Here is an 18,982-nt window from a genome sequence, read left to right as displayed (position 1 = left end):
TACTTGGACTGATCTCACATACAGTATGTACATTTAAAAAGGTATTTTTCATTTTTCCATTATTAAAAAAAAAGAAGAAAATTCTTCACTGAGAACAAAGTGTTCCAGAGTCAAATTCCTTGTTTGTTGTGTGCACAAACTTGGCAATAAACTGATTCTGATTCTGGATATGCCAAATATCTTATGGAGAAAGGTTTTACGCGAGACGAAACAAAGATTAAGCCGTTTGACTGCGATGACAACAAGAATGTGTGGAGGAGTCAAACCTAAGAGCGCATGGTGGCCATGCTTGAATGTTTCAAACATGTAAACGCATGTAACCTCTCAGTTATTGCATTGGAGTGGCCCTTTGCAATTTTGATATTCCAACCAATGAAAGTCAAATAATGAGACAATATGTTGTGTAGCTCTGTATTTGATCATATGTGGATTAAAGAAAGTAAAGATAACCCAGAATAAATTTAATTAATTGCTTTTAATGATTGAGGTTGTAATCTAAAACAGAACAGTTCAAATGCATAATTAAAAGCCAAAAATATGGCATTTCTACCCATGGTGGGTGTATGTAAACTTCTAATCTTAAATGTTTCTATTAACAGGTGTTTTTCACTTTGCTTCATGTGAGAAAGTAATTAGCTAATATAATACTGTACTACGGTTATTTTGTTAAACGTTCTGTTTCAGAACTAAACATTTTTGACTTTCTAGAGGATGTGAAAGGGCCGAGCAGCTCAGAGAGGTAGGATAGGGCAAGACCATGGAGGGCAAAAACATATAAAATGATTTTTTTAAATGAATCCTAAAATGTACCAGCAGCCAGTGGAGAGAAGCTTAAATAGGGGGTAATGTGCGCACATTAACTTGTGCAAGTTAAAATGCGTTTTGTTCCTTGGAGCTAGGCAATACTATGTCCCAGGCAGTGAAGACGAGATGTAAGATTAAACAAACTGTGATTATGTACTGTCTATTTTACACAGCTGCATCTCACAATTGAATTATTGACATCCTCAAAGTAAAATAATCAGTTACTCTTCGATTAAAACAATCATTTTGTGCAGCATTCAGAGAGGAGGCTCCTTTGCTAGTGCCAAACACAAACTCACTCCTGCACAGAAACGTCCAGAAATGTGAGGGTCACCTCTGGCAGAAGAAAATTTCCATTAAGGGAACTAAACACTTTTCTGGGCTTGAATCCTTTTGAGCTTGTTCCACAAAAGCTTTGCATGGTTGCCAAACACATACAACCTGAGCCTGTGCTCACACATGGTGTCCATACAACGGCACATGTTTATTGTGTGTGGAGCCCATGTCCTTTGCAGAAGCAGAGAGTTTTTATTGCGTGTAATTCTTCCCAGATGAGGAGGGTGGGTGGTGGCAAGTTGGATCGGTAAAAGGCACTGCCAGCCTCAAAACTACTGTAAACACATGAAACTTCACCACAACCACATACAAAATTCACAGTGGTCAAAAGCTTATTTTATGCACTTTAACCATTTAAAAACACATTATATAACAAGGTTTTAATGTTAAATGATTTTAAAATGTACCCTGTGTTTATTTAGACTTGTGATTTTTTTTCTTTAGTTTTTATTTCTAAATTAACACACAATTCATACATGATTGAGAACTGAGAGGCGCAAATGTTATATCCTATTGCAATAGATCAGCACTTTCAACAGTTTCAGGCATTTGACAGTTGATGTGTGATTAAAAGCCATATAATTTCAGTAGGTGCTGAAAAATGCTGTATTTGTGGCTCCAAAACTTGAGAATATCTTAGAGAAGTACAATGAGCAATAGATATGCTTCCAGCTGTTGGGTTTTAAAGCTTGAGCCTTAAAATCCTCAAAGAAAATTCAGTTTGGACTTGTCATATCAGTTTTACCTCCAACCAACCTGAATGGCCACACTTATTGGCATCCTGGTTAAAGACATGTAAAAACTCTCTAATAAATGTATATTTTCTCGCATTAGCAGAGTCCACACAGATGTTTTTGAGTAATTCAACCTTTTTGAGTATATTGATTCAGTTGTGTATGTTGAGCAATCTTGTTTTCAACAAAGTCATCAGTTGCACAGTTATCAGCACCCCTAACAAATAAGACTAGAAAAGGTCAAAAGTATATCTTGCCACTACACACAGAGAGCAGGGTGGTTAGAGAGGTAAAAGAAAAGTGTAAAATACAACAAATGTTTTGGTTTGTTTCCTTCAATTTTAGACTTTTGTCTCAGAAGACACTTCATGATGAAAATTTTCATTATGATTAATTTAAGTCTAATCTTTAGGTCCAAAAGGAAAACACATTTTAACCCGTGTCCGTCTGCGGGTCATCAACCCTTACCTGAGCATAGCTCTCCCTTGTATCGCAGGCAGTTGAAGTCATCACACTCACACAGCTTCCCCCACACCTTCCCAAAGTCGCTGCTGTGGCACACACACTGGCCACACACACAGTCCCCACGGCCGCTGCAGATGGCTCCTCCAGATCCGGCAGGCCCGCTGCAGCGGTCCTGCTCCATGGGGTTGAAGTCACCCTCTGCACACTCGCAGTACGGCCCCAACCTGCCAGGGTGGCACAGACACATGCCACACTCGTAGGTGCCATTCCCGTTGGTACATTTAGGGCTGTTTGGCTGGGCTTTGCTCTGGCACTTGCAGTCACACTCAAATGTGACCGTAATGGAGAGGGAGTCCTTGAAGCCCACAGGCTTGATGATGAAGGTTTTCTTCTTTTGTTTGGGACAGCCGCGAGCACGGGCCTCCACGCTAAACGAGACCTGGAGGACACGAAGATTGATGTTCATTTGACTGCTGCCCATTATTCATCATTATCAAATCAATGTCACAAGGAAACATTTTGAAGGGAATGCAAATAATGTAAAGAAAAGCACAAAGTTAATGTAGTTGTTCAGCGTAGCACTGCATCCATATCTGGTAGATGTCCAAAAGTGGGCTGTTACTACATCTGGACAGAGATCCAAATACGGAAATATGATCAGAGGCACAGAGAAAAGAAAATGTGTGGAGAGTAGAATGGGTAACTTTAACTCAGAAAAGAACAACAGAGACAAAAATTTAAGTAAATAAAAAAGTAAAAAGGTAAACCTTTAAATCATGTATATTGGCCCAAAAAGAAAAATCCACTAGGAGAGGCAGACTCAGACTGTTGATCTGCTCCTTCCTTTCAAGGGGAAAGACACTTTTAAATAGATTTAATAGATTTAATTGACGCAACTACAAGGGAACTGGAAATATAAGGCAAACATTTTTCCACCATGATAGTAAAAATAACATAGAGAACTACTGAAATACTTATGTTTGTTTGGTGTTTTTTTATCATGAAGCCTGGATGGTGCCTCAAAGGCTTGGGTCAGAATGAGCTTCACATGATATGATAAGCATGGTGAACAACATATTTCGCAAATCATAAAACCATCTCTTCGCTCTGCGGCCACCTGCTGCTGCTGTCTTTGTACTACAATGCACTTGTTCTGCAATCCCGTATTACACCTTACAGTTCATAGTAGTTACTGGTTTATGACTTATTTCCTAGGTGAATCAGGGACGTAAAATTGGTTGGTCGAATTTAACCCCCCCATTCAATGTCATGGGCCTTTCACAGTCGTGGACTAACCGTATCTCCTATTTTCAGCCCAGAGCAGGATTTCAGGCCTGGGATGAGCTCTCCATTCAGACAGGTGGCGTTAAAGGACAAGGACAGCTCCTCTGGGACGCCTAGAAGCTCCAGCTCCACCTTGGAACGAATTTTCTGACAAAACACAGAGAAGAAAAAGAAATGTGTTAAAGTCGCTCATGTGAAAAACACCAGATCTTATACAAGCTGTGTGACCTTAAGTGACCACTCAAGTTTAGAAACAACTAATCATTAAATTTTGAATCAGTTATGTTTGTGCTGGTACTTTAAAATCATATTTACAACCAGTCATTGTTTAATCCACAGGTTTCTAAATTAAATTTAAAAACATAACCAAGAAATGCCAGCATTTGGTCAGCTTCATACTTCAGGCGTTGCGGTATTTCCACTGAGACTCTGGCTCAAGAAGCATGACTCAAACGTTGTGGGCGTGAATCAACAAACACAAGTCAGTTCCTCAAACATCGTCTAGCCTATGATGTGTGAATGTGTGTGTGTAAAACAAGAGTGTAAAAGTGTGTGTTTCTGTGGCACTCACAGCATAGGCTTTTAGTATGAGCTGGATGACGTTTCCAGAGTCGTTGGACAATGTTCCCACTGTGGTGCCAGGAATAAGCTCACTATAGTTCTGCAAAACACAAAGACAGAAGGACATGGAGACTTCTGCCATCCAGCAACACAATGAGAAGGAGTGTCAAAAGTTACTGAAGTACATCAGATGTTTTCTAGTTCATTAGTAACAAACTTGAGTGATAAATGCATCTTCTCATTTCTAAATAAACCAAAAAAAGAAGTGTTACAACTATAAAAGATAACAATGTGAATCATTTGTACCAATAAGGTACGATATGCCGGTTTCCATTAGCCCTTGTGGTTTCTCAGACCCCTACACACAAAAATATAGATGAAATCACAGTCTGAGTAATGCTTTGAACTGTGTCAATCACTAATTACTAGTGTCCAAACCAAGCCCTGAATGAAAAAATAATTCTCCTTAAAACTAACAACTGTATATGACACCCTTAGCAGTAGCAACTGCCATTGAGCATTCAAAATAAGTGGCAATGAGTCTTCAGAGTTTTAGATGTGGTTCTGGGTTCTTTTGTGACCTTCTGGATGAGTCATTGATGCACTCTTGGATTAATTGGAGGCCGGTGAAGGGTTGCCACTGTTCCACCCCTGTGATTCACTGGAGCCTCCAATCCTTACAAATGGATTTGTAACAATTTGTAGCAACTAAAAGATGTCATGACAACACGAAGTAGGTTTAAAGTCACTAAGGGTTCTGTTTAAGCGACTTCCCGATTCTATAGGTCAGGCAGTAAATGGGCATGGACATGGCTTCTGAAATTCAGCCGAAAATGTATTTAATCACAGGTAATTTAGGATTTAACTAGACAGGCAATTACATTTTCATATGGGGCCAGGTTGGCCTTGATAGATTTTTCCTTTTGTAAATTAAAATAACATTTGATTTGATTTACTTAGGTTGTATTTGTAATTAAGCCTGAAGAAATCTGTAAAAGTGAAAATACTTTTTCATGGCGCTGTTGTAATTTCTGTTCAACTGCCACATTTTTCTCAACCCAAGGGGTAGTGATATTTAAAAAACACTTCTGGCTACCAAGTCCACGTGGGCAAATAATCAAAAAAAAAAAAAAAACTTGTGCAGAAACAAATACATTTTCAACATTTATATCACACTAAATTTTCTAGAGCAATCACTCTTTATTCTAATAGGAGAATAGAAGAAAGCTGAGTGCTAGGCCCATGTGATGGCGATTAAAAACCTTTTTCAGTGTTCTTCTGTAGAGATTGCTTCAAGACTGTGTTTACATGAAGATTGGTGAGATAATCTTCCTCACCAAGGCATTCCATGTTTCCACAGCTCAAAAGCTTCGTTATACTCAGGATTTCTTCGATGAGAAAGCATCAACATCAGTGAAATGGGAACGTGTTTAAAGACCATCTGGAAACCTACACACACTGTTGTTGTAGCAAAGCAATTGAGAGGTTTCCAGGTTAACAGAGCACAAAAAAGTTGAAGGTGTACTTTTTCAACAGTTACTTATTTTCAGAGGTACCTTTAAACACGCAAGCATTGACTACTATTTAACTTTACCGCAAAAACACCATTATATATGATATTGAGTTTACTTTGAAAACGTTTCAGAGCACAACCTCACTTACTGCATCTAATTGAATAGTTTGTGACTCAAGGAGAAACATGGTTTTTTTGCATAAGTGGTCTTTATTCATGGTGATTAAGAGACAACGATACAGGCACAGAAAGTGTTTATAAATATGGCATACAGTGCCTCATATAATTATTCAAACCCTCTTTTTTCACATTCGGTCACATTTCACTTTGAAGGTATGGGATCCCAAATTTGTTACAAATTTAAATCTGAAAAGTGTGGCTAATTCACTTTGCATTTTGCCACTAGTCATTTAAGGGAGTCCAAAATTAAACTTTTTGTCTTCCTGCAAGGCACTATGTGTTGAGGAAAACAAACACTGCTTATCACCCTTAATACACCAGCCCCGTGTTGGCAGCGTCACGCTGTGGGGATGCCCTACTCCAGCAATGACACAGGAGCTGATCAGAGGTAATGGTAGGATGGAAGGCGATCCTGGAAAAAAAAATCTGTTAATGGCTGCATAAGACTTGAGACTGGGGCTGACGTTCACTTTCCAGTAGTCAAGGACCTTAAATATGAAGCCAGAGCAACAATGGATTGATTCTCAATCCTGGTTCTCAGAGCCCACTGCCCTTCATGTTTTAGACGTGTTTCTGCTCCAGCACACCTAATTTAAATGATATTATTAGCATCTTAACTTGCCATCAAGTCCTGCAGAAGCCTGATAATCAACCATTCATTGAGGTTAGGTGTGTGGCAGCAGGAAAGCAACTAAAACATGCAGGTAAATGAATCTTGGGAACCAGGACTGATAACTACTTAAGTGGTTTAAAGCACATTCATGGGACGCGGTGCTGATGGTGTAGGGGTTAAGCGCGCGACCATATACAGAGGCTACAGTCCTCGAATGGCGGCTGTCCCGGGTTCGAGTCCCGGACCCGACGACATTTACCAAATGTCTCCCCCTCTCTCTACCCCTCTTTCCTGTCTACCTACTGTCAAAAATGGAAAAAATAAAGGCCACTAGTGCCGAAAAACTATCTTTAAAGCACATTCATGTGTTAGAATGGCCTAGTCAAATTACAGACCTAAATCCAGTTGAAAAAGGAAATGGATGTTCAAAAGACCTCTTCAATCTGACAGAGCTTGTGGTATTTTGCAGAAGAAGAATCGGGTAACCTTTAAGTCTCCAGATGTGCGAAGCTGGAGAAATATCACAAAAGACTTTATCTACATTAAAAGATGGTTATACAAACTATCTTTCATGTCATCCTGTCATATTGTTGCTTCATCTAGCCCTTACATATTTTTGAAGTCAATACATCACAACTGATTCTATTTTCCAGTAGCATTATTAAAGAATTAGTTTTCACACCAGTGAAACAGCACATGTTGAAGAGGAACTGGGTGTATATAGAGATTTGACTCTTTACAAGCTAAGTTGCTAGACACTTCAGACTGTTTATTTTTTTATAGGTTTATGAGGATTTCGGATATATTGCTTAACTGACCTGGTAAAGGGGCACCACAGGGTTGGTGACTGCAAAGATTAGGTTGATGTTGTTCTCTGACATCTTCTCTGTGATCAAAGCAAGTGATGGATAATCCTGCAGGCCAAATAAAGCAGTCCGGTCAGGTCAAACGGCATTGAATAACTTTTATAAGGCAATCCCCAATATATACTTACCATAGTGGTGGACATGCTGTACATATTGTCAGAGTTTAGATGGCACTTTCCATCGTTGGGCTGCACGATTCCAGCGAGCCGACCATCCAGAGCCACATGGGTCTTGGCATCTGAGGTGAAAATCAGGAGGTGGGAAGCACCTGGACGCCAGCCAATCTGCTCCTAATTCACATACAGGGAGAAAAAAACAAATTTTCTAACAACCGCTTTTCTATTTTCCACTTATTTAAATTGACTTTCAATATAAATTTTATTTCTGAACAACATTCTCTTTGCTGATTATGTCAGTGTGACACTAGGGGGAAAGAATGCAAATAAACATCAAAGTAAATGTGTATGAGGCAGGAAAAATGCCTGGACTCATGCGGTGCGCTTCTCCACCTTGCACACAGCAGCCTGGATGATAGCATCGAATCCTCCCTCCGGGGCATCTCGGTTCCTGGACACCATCTGCTTTTTCACTTCCTCTGTGAAGCGACCCACTTCCTCCGTCAGGGACAGGACATGTTTGTAGCCAAACTGGGGCAGACAGGTGGTATTAATGCTGTCAATTGAACAGAAATCCACTGTTTAATTAATGTAAGGGTTTACCCATGGTGTCAAAGTGTTTGGGTTTGTTTTTTATGATATATTTTAATATCTGCTGTCATGTTCCATTGTTTTATTATTCTTTAGGTTCTTTGACTTTTGTAAAACTCGTGTTCTCTGGTTGGTGTTTGGTATTTATACAAACTTTACTTCCTGTTTTAGTTCCCTTAATTTTTTCATCACCAGATTTTTCCTTTAGTTCCTTTGGTCTCTGCCCTGCCAAACGTCAACTCTATTTGGTCCCATGTTGTCTTTGGTCAGTTATCAGTCTCCCTGCCTCTCCCACACTTTGCACAGGTTTTCTAAATAGAAGTTACAATTTAAAGTACCATTCAAATTATTTAAGATTTCAAAGATGTGTCATACAAGTCAACATACAACACCTTCCTAGTTTAAAAGTTGTGTTTCTTTGGTCATAATTTAGTAATACGAATTTCCTTTAATAAGCTGTACTGCCTATGTCTGGGCTGGGAATACATATGTCATGATCGCTGTTTGCATAAATTAACAATTAACAACTTTCTCAATCCACTTGGAATCACAATCAGTTAAACTTTGCAAATCTGCTCTTAGGTTCATTCAACTTTGGGGCAGTTCTGATAAACTGTAAAACAAGGTTTGCTTTTTGTCAATGCAGTAAATAACAATTAGGGTTGTTTTATAGCCATTTTGTTTGCTAATCAGAGTTTTCCTGGATACCAGCTGATATCATGATACACCAGCTCCCAATTTAACAGGGTGGTGCTTCCAACACCACTTCCTAGCTGTTGCATGATAACTTGAACCCAGTTTTAGGCCAGCACAACAACATTCTCCATAATCAAAATACAGATTCTTTTAGCAAATAATGTCTGCCTCCAAACTGTTTTGTCATATAGGTTTATCCTCAAATCTATGAACATCAGCTCTCCGGCAGAGTTGTTTATCAGGGGAAGATCAGCGTAGGGTCAGGGAGGAAACAAGGTCCATTGTTGAGATAATATATTACTGTAATTCGGATTTATAAAAGTAGGGATGCCCAGATCAGTATTTTTTATTCCTGATGTAAATCCAAGTCATTTAAGATTAAGTATATTCGGTCACAATCCAGAGCTACAATAAAGTTGATGAAAACAATGCAGGCTACAGAATTTGAAGGCTCACCAACATTGCACAATAACAGGTGCCTGATTTCTACTTCAACATTCAGATGGTAGGGTCAAAATGTAATGTAAACAACATGATAGCATGGATCCATTCTGTCTTGTATCATTGATTCAAAACTGCAGCTGCTGGTGATGTAATGTTGTGGGGGAGGATTTCTTGGCCCACTTTCAGCCCCTTTGTGCCTGTTCTCCATAGCCTACCTGAGTATTGTTGCTGACCATGACCATCCCTTTATGACCACCATCTTTTGAATGGTACATACAGCAGGACGATGCATCATGCCACAAACCTCATCTTAGACTGTTTTCTTGAACGCAAGAATGATTTTATCATACTCCAATGCCTCAGTCCCCCTTTGGGATGTGGTGGATGGGAAATTTTCTTCATGGATGTGCAGCCGACCTGTATTCAGCAACTGGGTGATGCTACAACATCAACACTGACCAAAATATCTGATGAATGTGTCTGACAGCTTGTTGAATCAGGCAAGTTCTAAAGGTAAATGGACGTGCAACCCTGATAACCTCTATAAGAGGATTGGTAATTATCTAATACAGTTTTGCCATTTGTGAGCACTAAAATAGGCCGTGATTTGACAAAAAAACATCAATTAGTTTAACAAAAACCGATATGAGGAGCAAACTTTTGTGAGGGACCACTGAACCTTTAAAATGCTGTTATTAGGACCTTGTTCCTACTGGCAATGGCCTGGGACCTGCCTGTTTGAAAGTGCCTACCATATACCATAAAATCAGTGGAACAGATAGAAACATCTTAAAAGAAAGAAAAAAAACCTATGATGCACTAAGGTAAAGAACCATTTAAAGTCAGCAGGAACCATTTTGGTATGTGGTCATATTTACATCAGTTTAGGGTTTATATAAAATCCTTAAAGACCTTAGAACTGTTGGAAAATATTCATGCTATGCTTAAAGGATTGGTATGGCTATGCTTAAGTATGTTTAATAATGTGTGAAATAAAATGTATTGTGTAACTTAGAGGCCTCCAAACAGGCGTATATTGGTGTGTGTTGGACTTAGATAACATCTGCCCAGTAACTGAAGATATTTTTGGATGTGTCTCTGTAAATCTTCTGCGTAACGACAAGAACATATTTCTGTATGTAAGACTTACTTCTGCCCAGTGACAACAGATATTTTTATATTTCTACATATGTAAATAAAGGTAAAAAGTAGAAAAACAGGAAGTGTCGAAAAGTCAGCTGAATGGGTGTCGGACAGCTCCAGATATGAAATCAGACATTCGATTAAAATGTATGTTTTTTCATGTACAAGTAAACGCCTGGCTTTTGAATAAAGACTGCTGTTCTTGGGGAAGTAATCAGAAGTTTCGGAAGTTTCAGAGGATGAGACGAGCTTCCTCCTGTACAGGCATCTAAAGACTGCGCAGCCTCCGTGTTCTTTTTATTACTTTGTTTTTATTAATAACAGTATAAGATGTCTTAGCTTTACCAAACAAACGAACATGCAGGAGTTTAGGGATAACTCCAACAGAACCGAGCTTTAGTCTGGTCATTTTTTTGCCAGCCGTCCAATCTTCTACAAACGCTCTTGTAGACGTTTAAGGAAAGTTATTCATTTCTCTGAAAGGACTCTTCTTTCTCTTGTACATTGTGAACTTCTAATTTCATCTCATGTTATCCTGAAACAGTCCTGCAGGCCAGCTCTTGTCAGACTGTGTAAATAGAAAGTAAATGTCCCCACAAGACATTAAACCAACAAATCAATCACAGGGGAGCATCCGGGTGGAGTTGCAGAACAGCACCTTACATGCAGTCGCTCTCACTCTGCAAGTAAACTACCTGCAGATGATTCAGTGGAGCTGACCGAGCACTTGTGGGTGCCTAGCTGAGCCTTTAACGACTGCTGTGACTCTGACTGCACTCTTACTAAGCAGTGCAGTGATTAAAGATGTCCTCACTAAACTGACATCATCTGCCAAATGATGCTACATGCAGACAGAAACAACCTGTTTGTGACACCCTGGGCATTCACAAATTAGAGTCTAGATTTTAAAACAAAACCTGCTAAGACAAACCAACCAAAATCCAAAAGAATAAAGCAAACATGCTTGCAAGTTTTCGTTTTCGACAGGAAATAAGTTTCTTTAAATAAAGGTTTTCCCTTAATTACTTCACATTTGTTTTTCCCCTCAGCTAAGATTAAATCCCATAAAGACTTGCACATAAAATGTGAACATATGCAGCAAAAAGTATAGCTAAAATATTTATTTTCTCTGTAGAGTCAATAAAACATTCCCACCTTTGGACTTCAATATGATTACAGGAGCAAACGTCATAGATATTACACAGTTTTTACTCAGTTACTCCTAAACATAATTAATACTGGACTGCATGAAATGCAATAAAAAAAAAAAAATTTTTTTTTATTAAATGTTAAAACTGCAGCAATTTTTGATTGTTTGTTGTAAATTATAAATTAAATAAAATATTACAAAAATGTAATCATAACATTAAATACTAATCAAATAAATAAATACATTTGAAATTGTTTTTTCTGAATGTGTGGGTTGATATTGGGCTTGATGAAGCTAAAAATCTGCTAAAAAATAGTTATTACAGTGACATAAAATATGAATATAAAATGAATAAATAAACTCGTAAAGCATGTGGATCATCCTACCTGTAGCAGGGGTTTTTCACAGCTGCCTCAGGTGAAATGTACATGTACGGCGACAGCGGCTTGTCCACAAAAGCCCCAAAGCCCATGCGCAGGTTGCTGGTTGTTCTGTTCATGGCTTCAGCCAGGCCTCGGCCCAGCGTCCTCAGGCGGAAAAGGTCATCGTTCATGGAGTAGGACAGGTCCATGAGGTAGTAAAGGTCAACAGGGTAGTCTTCTACCTGACGCACCTTCACTGTGAAACGCTTTGCATCATCTGGGAAATGTGTCACAATTTCTGGCTGTAATTCAAACTCCTGAACCGGAACAATAACTCTCTCTAAGGGACCCACCTGGCCTGAGAGTGATTTGCAGTTTCTGCGGCTTTATCTGCGTGACATCTTGGGTTGCTCCAGCCGCCTTGTTGCTGAGAGGCCGATCCTCAATCACCTGGAGTCTGCTGGTTGGAGACTCCAGACCTGATGGATCACATCCTGCTGCAATCAGGTTCTTCTTCAGGTCACAACGTGATGAGCTGGCAACTCCATGGCCAAAGTCCTGATAAGAATGGCAAAGTGAAACAGATAACCATCAAAACCATCCTGATCTATAAACAATCAATAGAGTTTCTGTCAGTAACAGAGTTTTAAGGAGAGTATTAACTGGTTCAGTTGAAACTATATGACATCGTCTCTTTCTTTGAACATGTTCAACCAATGCCTGTTAAGAACATTAGTGCTGAAATCATAAATGTGTCTGTAAATATTTTCTAGATGACTAAAATGTTGCGTATGCTGACCCCCATTACTGAGAGTCACAGTAATGAACCACAGGCTGGCACATGAAAACATGATTATATCCTTATATGGTTGGAGGAGTTAAGTCTCTGAGGACACGAGACACTTAATGATGTTCCCTCAGCTGTTTGTGGCAGGACACAATAACAACACGATTCGATATCTCACAAATTGACTCAGATGATCCAGCCAGGATCACTGCTGCTTGATGAGGAGGTCTGCGCCAGCCTGCATCAGTCTGGCAGCTTATTACTTGCTTGAAGCGAAGCAGAGAAAGTACCCACCTCTTGGAAGCACCAGGCACAGCTGGGGTGAACAGCCAGACATTGCTTGCATGTGCTGGCTCCTCTGGAGGTGCACAGGTTTGAGCCTGAATCCAAAAGGAGAAAAATTAGCTCTCTGAAACTACAAAAGAAATCATCAGGCAGTAAAACACAGAAACCACATGTTTTAACGAAGGGAATGAGATTGTTTGTGTCTAAAATAAGGTCATTCTTTTAGCCTGACATGAATAATTTTTTGTAGGATATTTCTTTTTTATTTAATAGACGTCGAAGGACATAAATAAAACAAACAAGTAAAACTTGAACTTTTTTCACATTTTGCAATGTTACAGCCACAAACCGTAATGTATTTTTGGTATTTAATATAATAAACTAAACACAGGCTAGTTCTGAAGTGGAAGGATAAAGCTATACATGGTTTTCAAAAGTTTTCAGAATTAAAAATCCTTTAACTGTGATGTGCATCTCTGTTCAGTTCATTTGGTTTTTCTGGGTACAGGCTATGCACATCCGTAGACTGAAATATTTTTCTATTCTTAGCTGTAAAACAGATTGGAAAAAAAGCGTCTGTGAACATAATTCTTTTAATCTTGCCACTGATCCTCAGTTGAATTTAGGTCTGGACCTTGACTGGGCCAATTTAACACATGAAAAAGCGTTGATCTAAACCATCCCTTTATATCTCAGGCTATATGTTTGGGGCCGTCCTGATGGAAGGCGAACCTCCACCCCAGTCTCAACGTTTTTGAAGCCTCTAACATTATTAGTCCAGGATTTCCATGCATTTTCCATGGTTTTCCGTGGGTATAGTGTGTTCCTCCTCACAGTGTTTTGCATGTAAGCCAGAAAGTCCAGTTTTGGTCCTATCTGGACAGAGCAGCTTCTTCCACATGTTTGTTGCAAACTGCAAACAGGACTTCTTACGGCTTTGTTTTTCCCCACTCTTCCATAAAGGCCAGATTGGTTGAGTTCAAATATAGTTGTCATTTCGGCAGATTCTCCCACCTGAGCTGCGGATCTATGCAACTCCTAAAGAGTTACTATGAGCTTTTTGGCTGCTTCTCTGAACAGTGGAGGCAATTGCACTGAAAGAGGTAACAGACTAAAAGGTGAATAAGTACACATGCAAGTCACTTCACAATGATGTGTTGGTCTGTCACATTAAATCCTAATAAAACACATGGATTTTGTGGTGGTGATGTGACAAAATGTGAAAAAGCTCACAAGCTTTGAAAACTTTTGCAGAGCGCTTTAAATGGGGTTACAGCTTTAACCACACAACGTTCAATTCAATTCACTTTTATTTATATAGCGCCAATTCACAACACATGGTGTCTCAAGTCAACATGTGTTGCCTTGAGACACGTTGCAATAGCTAGGTAATAGAAAAAACTGAGTAGATAAGCCAAAAGGAACCATTTAGAGCTAAATTCAGCTTTAACTAGACAAAACTGGACAAAATTCAGCAATATTTCAACTTTAGGTTGAGTTTGATTAGTTTAACTTTAAAACACACCAAAATGAAGTATGCTTAAAATTAGAGCTACAAATCAAAAAAGCTGGTCTTTAACTCGGTTTACCTAAATTCAAACCTCATCAAAAATCTCTGTGCACTTGAAATTTTCAAAATAATTTGGCAGTTTTTAAGAAATATGTAAAAAAAAGAAAAAAAAAAGGAAATCATTTTTATAGTTTCATCTACATATATTTGATGCTCATTAAAAGACAGCAGGAACCTTCCTTCCTTCCCAGTAATTTCAGACTTCTATCAATCTGAAATCCCATATGTTCTTAGAGTTGGGAGCCTCTTTTACTTTCTTTAGCAATAATAAGCAGAAAGAGAAAAAGGCTACCCTTTAATAAGCCCTCTTTTGCCCTGAGTTCTTAACAGTATAAACAAGAAGCTAAACTCACCGCTTGCTGCTGTCAACCCTGGAAACATGAAAACACACATCCATAAGACCCAGCACATTGAGAGAGCACCCATCCCGCAGTCGAGGGCTCTCTGTGAGGATGCAGGCTGTCAATGAGCTGCAGCTTGAGCAGCACCGGTGAAAGAGAACAGGAAAAAACTTATCTGTAAGTCAAAGAACTCCAAATAGAGTCATGTCTAAAAGCCAGCCCTGCTCTACTCCCCGCCTGGAGCTCCCACATTCATCTCATTAGGGAAATAGGCAGGGAAAGGGCAGCACTTAAACTTGGAAAAGCTGAAGAGATAGAGATGTATAATTTATTACAATAGGGTCAAAAATCTACAACGTCTATACTTTTAGTTGTCATAAAAGGGTTTGAGGGCGGACCAACGTGCAGACAAGAGCTGGGCAGCAACATGTTGTAAAAGGTTTTAGCTTTATTTCCAGAGGTTTTCAAAGAAACCAAACAAGGCACTGCAGATACAAACAAAGTCCTGATCCAAAAACTTACAAGAGGTTGTGCAGGAACATGAAAAAAACTCAGCACGAATACGTGGGTTGAGAACGGGGTATGACAAACACAAGGAACCAGCAACAAACAAGGACACAAAACCAACTAATATACTGAGGGATAACAAAGGGCAGGTAATCAGAGAAACAGGGAACAGGTGTGACAAGGAGGCAGAAGGAACAGGTGAAACAAATACAAAGACTGAGCATGGGCAAAGTAATTAATAAATAAACAGAAACACAGACCAAGCAAAAACCTATAGACAAAGATAAATAATCAAATGGGGAATAAGAAAACTAGAATAATCATGAACTAAAGTAAACAGAGAAACTAGAGGGAACAACAATAACAACCTAAGAACAAACAAAGAACCCATAAAGAAAACCTGTATACAAAAGTAAACAAACCTAACCACACTGACTGAATTAACTGGAAAGGAAACAGAAAATAAACTAGTAAACAAGAAGAGTGCAAAGAAACAAATAATAAAACATAAATAAACACAAAGATACTAAAGAGAAATAAAACTAGAGAATCCAAGGAAGACCAAGAACTATAATAATTACAATAATAATAATAATAATAATAATAATAAACCATACAAAGTAATAAGAAAACAACCATAAAAGAACTTAAGAAGTAAACACTAGGAGGCAGAAGAGGGAGAAAAGAAAACATGATACAAAAACCAAAATACAAAAATCTAAGCAAAAGGTAAACAAACACAAAGCCACAAAGTCCAAAAATGTCACTCCGTGACATTAGTCATGTTTTAATTGTTGTTTTAATCTAAAATTAAAAGAAAATGTTGTAGATAAAAAAAACAGCAGACAGATAATAAAATATCTTAAATGTTTTTTCCAATGTATCATAGATTACTAAATTAGGCTGTAAAGGTAAAATTAGGTAACTTTAAATTTGTCAGAAGATTTTTGTTTGTTTGTTTTGAGAAGCACAACACTGCCCTCTAGCGAAACGTAGCTGTAAGTACAACAAATACTGTAACTAAAAATGAAAATAAATTGAAAGTAAAATGAAAACCCTGTTGTATTTTACAGGAGCCCATTTTAAGCAGTATTTATCTGCATTTCTGTCTCTTTATGTAGAGACAGAAAATTAAAACCCTAAAACTGGCATTTTTCAACATTCCAAAAATTATGTTTTCATAGGAGCATCAGTTAAATAAATATATTTGACAACATGATTTAATGCATTAATTAGCAGTGCAATTTTTTATGTAAATGGTGTGCTAACTCAGCTTATTTGATCATGAGTAATCCTTTTGGAGCAGTGTTAGTGTTTCCTGGGCTCTGACTCTAAAAAGACAATGATGATGATGACGGTAATTCATTTCAAAATACGTTCATCGTAATTTTTATTATTATCGCAATAAATGCCCCAAAATGTGGTGACAACATTTTGAGTCGACATCGCCCATCCCTACTGTACAGTGTCTGATTGACAATTATTGCATAATAACAGTCCCTGCAAATGGAGCTATAAGGTTTAGGAGGTGATTAGTTTTTCAGACAGGGTCAGATTGGTTTCATAGCTTTTTGTCCCATAATTAATGCAATCATCATTTGAAAACTGCATTTTGTGTGTACTCAAGGTATTTTTTTTTTTTTTTTTTAATAATATTCAAACTTAACAAGAAAGCCACCTCCAGGTTTCAAAAGCAGAACCTTTCTGGCTACAAGGCAACAGTGTTCCCCCTCACAGCCCCATGAAGGCAAGTTGTTATTTACAAAACACAACAGTTCACAAGGCTGCGCAGCAATCCAACTGTGGAAGAAGAAATGCCACAAGAGATATGTAAAGTATTCCAGGCAGTCATGGAGCATTCTGGGGTGGTGTTATCAGCCAACACACTCAGTTGCTGTTTATTAACTACTTGTGAGCAGCAATTATGATGTACATTTTGGCGTGTGTTGCATGTAATTACGTTCTTTCTGAGGTGCTGTTGTGGGTAACATGATTTTGGAAAGTATATTTTAGGACTGCAGCTACCAATTTCTCATCTTAGTAGATCCATTATAAAATTTTGAATTATTGGGTATGAGTTGGTTTCAGAGAAAATGATAATAAAAGTAAAATTTTACAATTTAGCGAAAATATTCAGTGAACTGCTTGAATGTCTCTGATTCAAATTTAGATTTTGATTAGAGGAAACGTTTTCATTTTATCACTGGAGACATTCCATTCATTTGAACAAAATCAGCAAAGACAATGGTGTTTATGGTAATGATAATAGTAATATTTGAATTATTAAGGATAATTGTTATAATTTAGTTTTATATATTTGATTTGTTATTGTTACTTTGTTAAACACTGTGCTTTCACGGTTTATTGTTGTGTGTAGGTGTGTGTGTGTGTATGGGGCTCTCCATAAAATCAAAAAATCAAACACCACGACAATCCGTGTATGGTGTGTTCTTTGGTTTTCCCGTTTCAAAACAAAATGGCAAAAAGGAAATAACTGTATTGTTTTTGGGTTTTTTTAAAGCCTAAATTTAACATCGAACTAATTAAAAATCCACAGTGTTTGATTTTTACTTTAACTTTCTAAATCCAGAACAAAACATAATGTGTTGTTTTAATTTATAGCGATAACAGTGTTCTGATGATCTGTGCTCCCTCGTCAGATTTTCCTACCGTAGTTCGTCCAGATGGCTTCATCTATCTGGTGCTACCCTGCAGACCTCACGGCCACAGCTACGGAATACATCTGGAGAAATAAACTGCTGAAAGTGACACAAAATTATATAACAGAATAAGCATTAGTAGGTACTTTGACCCGTTATTTCTCCAACAGACGATGGCTCTTAGGGTATCCACAATGGCATCGTTGATGTTAACATTCTGAAGAGCAATTATCATCCCGATCATTTGAAAGATGTCATCCAAACAACTCAAAATGGCATCATATGATACATTATTCCTCTCAACTTGATCTGTGAAGGTAACCAGAGCTGAATGAAGTTAAAAAAAAAAACTCCAGCATCCTTCCTAAACCTTGAGCTGGCAGCTGCTCAGGAAGCAGGTACCCAAGATCTAACGATCAGCCAATGAGGATGCAGGTTCAGCCCGTTGACGCTGATTGGTCCACAGTCATTCAGTTGTAAACTGACAGTATGAAATAAATGGCCATGGGGAAAAAAAATCACCCTTATAAAAGCTGGCTTTTAAAAAATGACATTTTGAAATAAAATAAATGCTGGAAATACATAAAAATAGCCTCAACAATCATTTCAATTATTAGATAAAAATGTTATATGAAAATTCTTTTACATTATAAAGCTTTTTGTTTTTTTATGGAAAATGAAATATATTTCATAAGCTAAGAATGATGAGCTAAGAATTTAGTAAGCATTCAATTATTTCACAATTTCATTGTCACATTAAATCATTATCTATTATTGATGTCCACTTATTTCATTGGGTTTCATTTATTTATTTTCATTTATTTATTTAATTTTGAACACTTTGGCGTTCCATAGTCAGGAAGGAATGAAACAGAACTTGTATGTGTTTCCACTCGGAAATCATGTCAGATAGCCTCCACTTCCACAAGCTATCTGTGTTATTTTGTTTTGTTCTCCACGAACACTTTAGATGT

The 18,982-nt window shown here is 38.0% G+C and overlaps 1 protein-coding gene across 4 annotated transcripts in view; it reads right to left on the bottom strand.

Annotated features, from left to right (window-relative positions):
• LOC124875034 (integrin beta-3-like) overlaps nt 1-18,092 on the bottom strand; it is a 32,846-nt gene extending 14,754 nt beyond the window's left edge. Inside the window, exons 1-11 of one of the 4 annotated variants that reach the window (XM_047376811.1) lie at nt 18,019-18,092; nt 14,854-14,976; nt 12,940-13,025; nt 12,212-12,416; nt 11,883-12,135; nt 7,866-8,028; nt 7,485-7,646; nt 7,309-7,404; nt 4,195-4,284; nt 3,636-3,770; nt 2,343-2,778 (exon numbers count right to left, since the gene is read on the bottom strand). In XM_047376811.1, the coding sequence (XP_047232767.1) occupies nt 2,343-2,778; nt 3,636-3,770; nt 4,195-4,284; nt 7,309-7,404; nt 7,485-7,646; nt 7,866-8,028; nt 11,883-12,135; nt 12,212-12,416; nt 12,940-13,025; nt 14,854-14,926 (1,699 nt within the window). In that variant the 5' untranslated portion in view covers nt 14,927-14,976; nt 18,019-18,092. Of the gene's footprint in view, nt 1-2,342; nt 2,779-3,635; nt 3,771-4,194; nt 4,285-7,308; nt 7,405-7,484; nt 7,647-7,865; nt 8,029-11,882; nt 12,136-12,211; nt 12,417-12,939; nt 13,026-14,853; nt 15,017-15,363; nt 15,422-18,018 lie in introns of those variants that run through there. The other 3 variants (XM_047376809.1, XM_047376808.1, XM_047376812.1) reach the window with 3 other exon arrangements.
• Nucleotides 18,093-18,982: the final 890 nt, after the last annotated feature.

Source organism: Girardinichthys multiradiatus, chromosome 10 (assembly GCF_021462225.1).
Source record: "Girardinichthys multiradiatus isolate DD_20200921_A chromosome 10, DD_fGirMul_XY1, whole genome shotgun sequence".
NCBI classification, from domain to species: Eukaryota; Metazoa; Chordata; class Actinopteri; order Cyprinodontiformes; family Goodeidae; genus Girardinichthys; species Girardinichthys multiradiatus.
The sequence above is the reverse complement of the archived record's forward strand: the minus strand, read 5'-3'. Positions and strand labels throughout refer to the sequence as shown.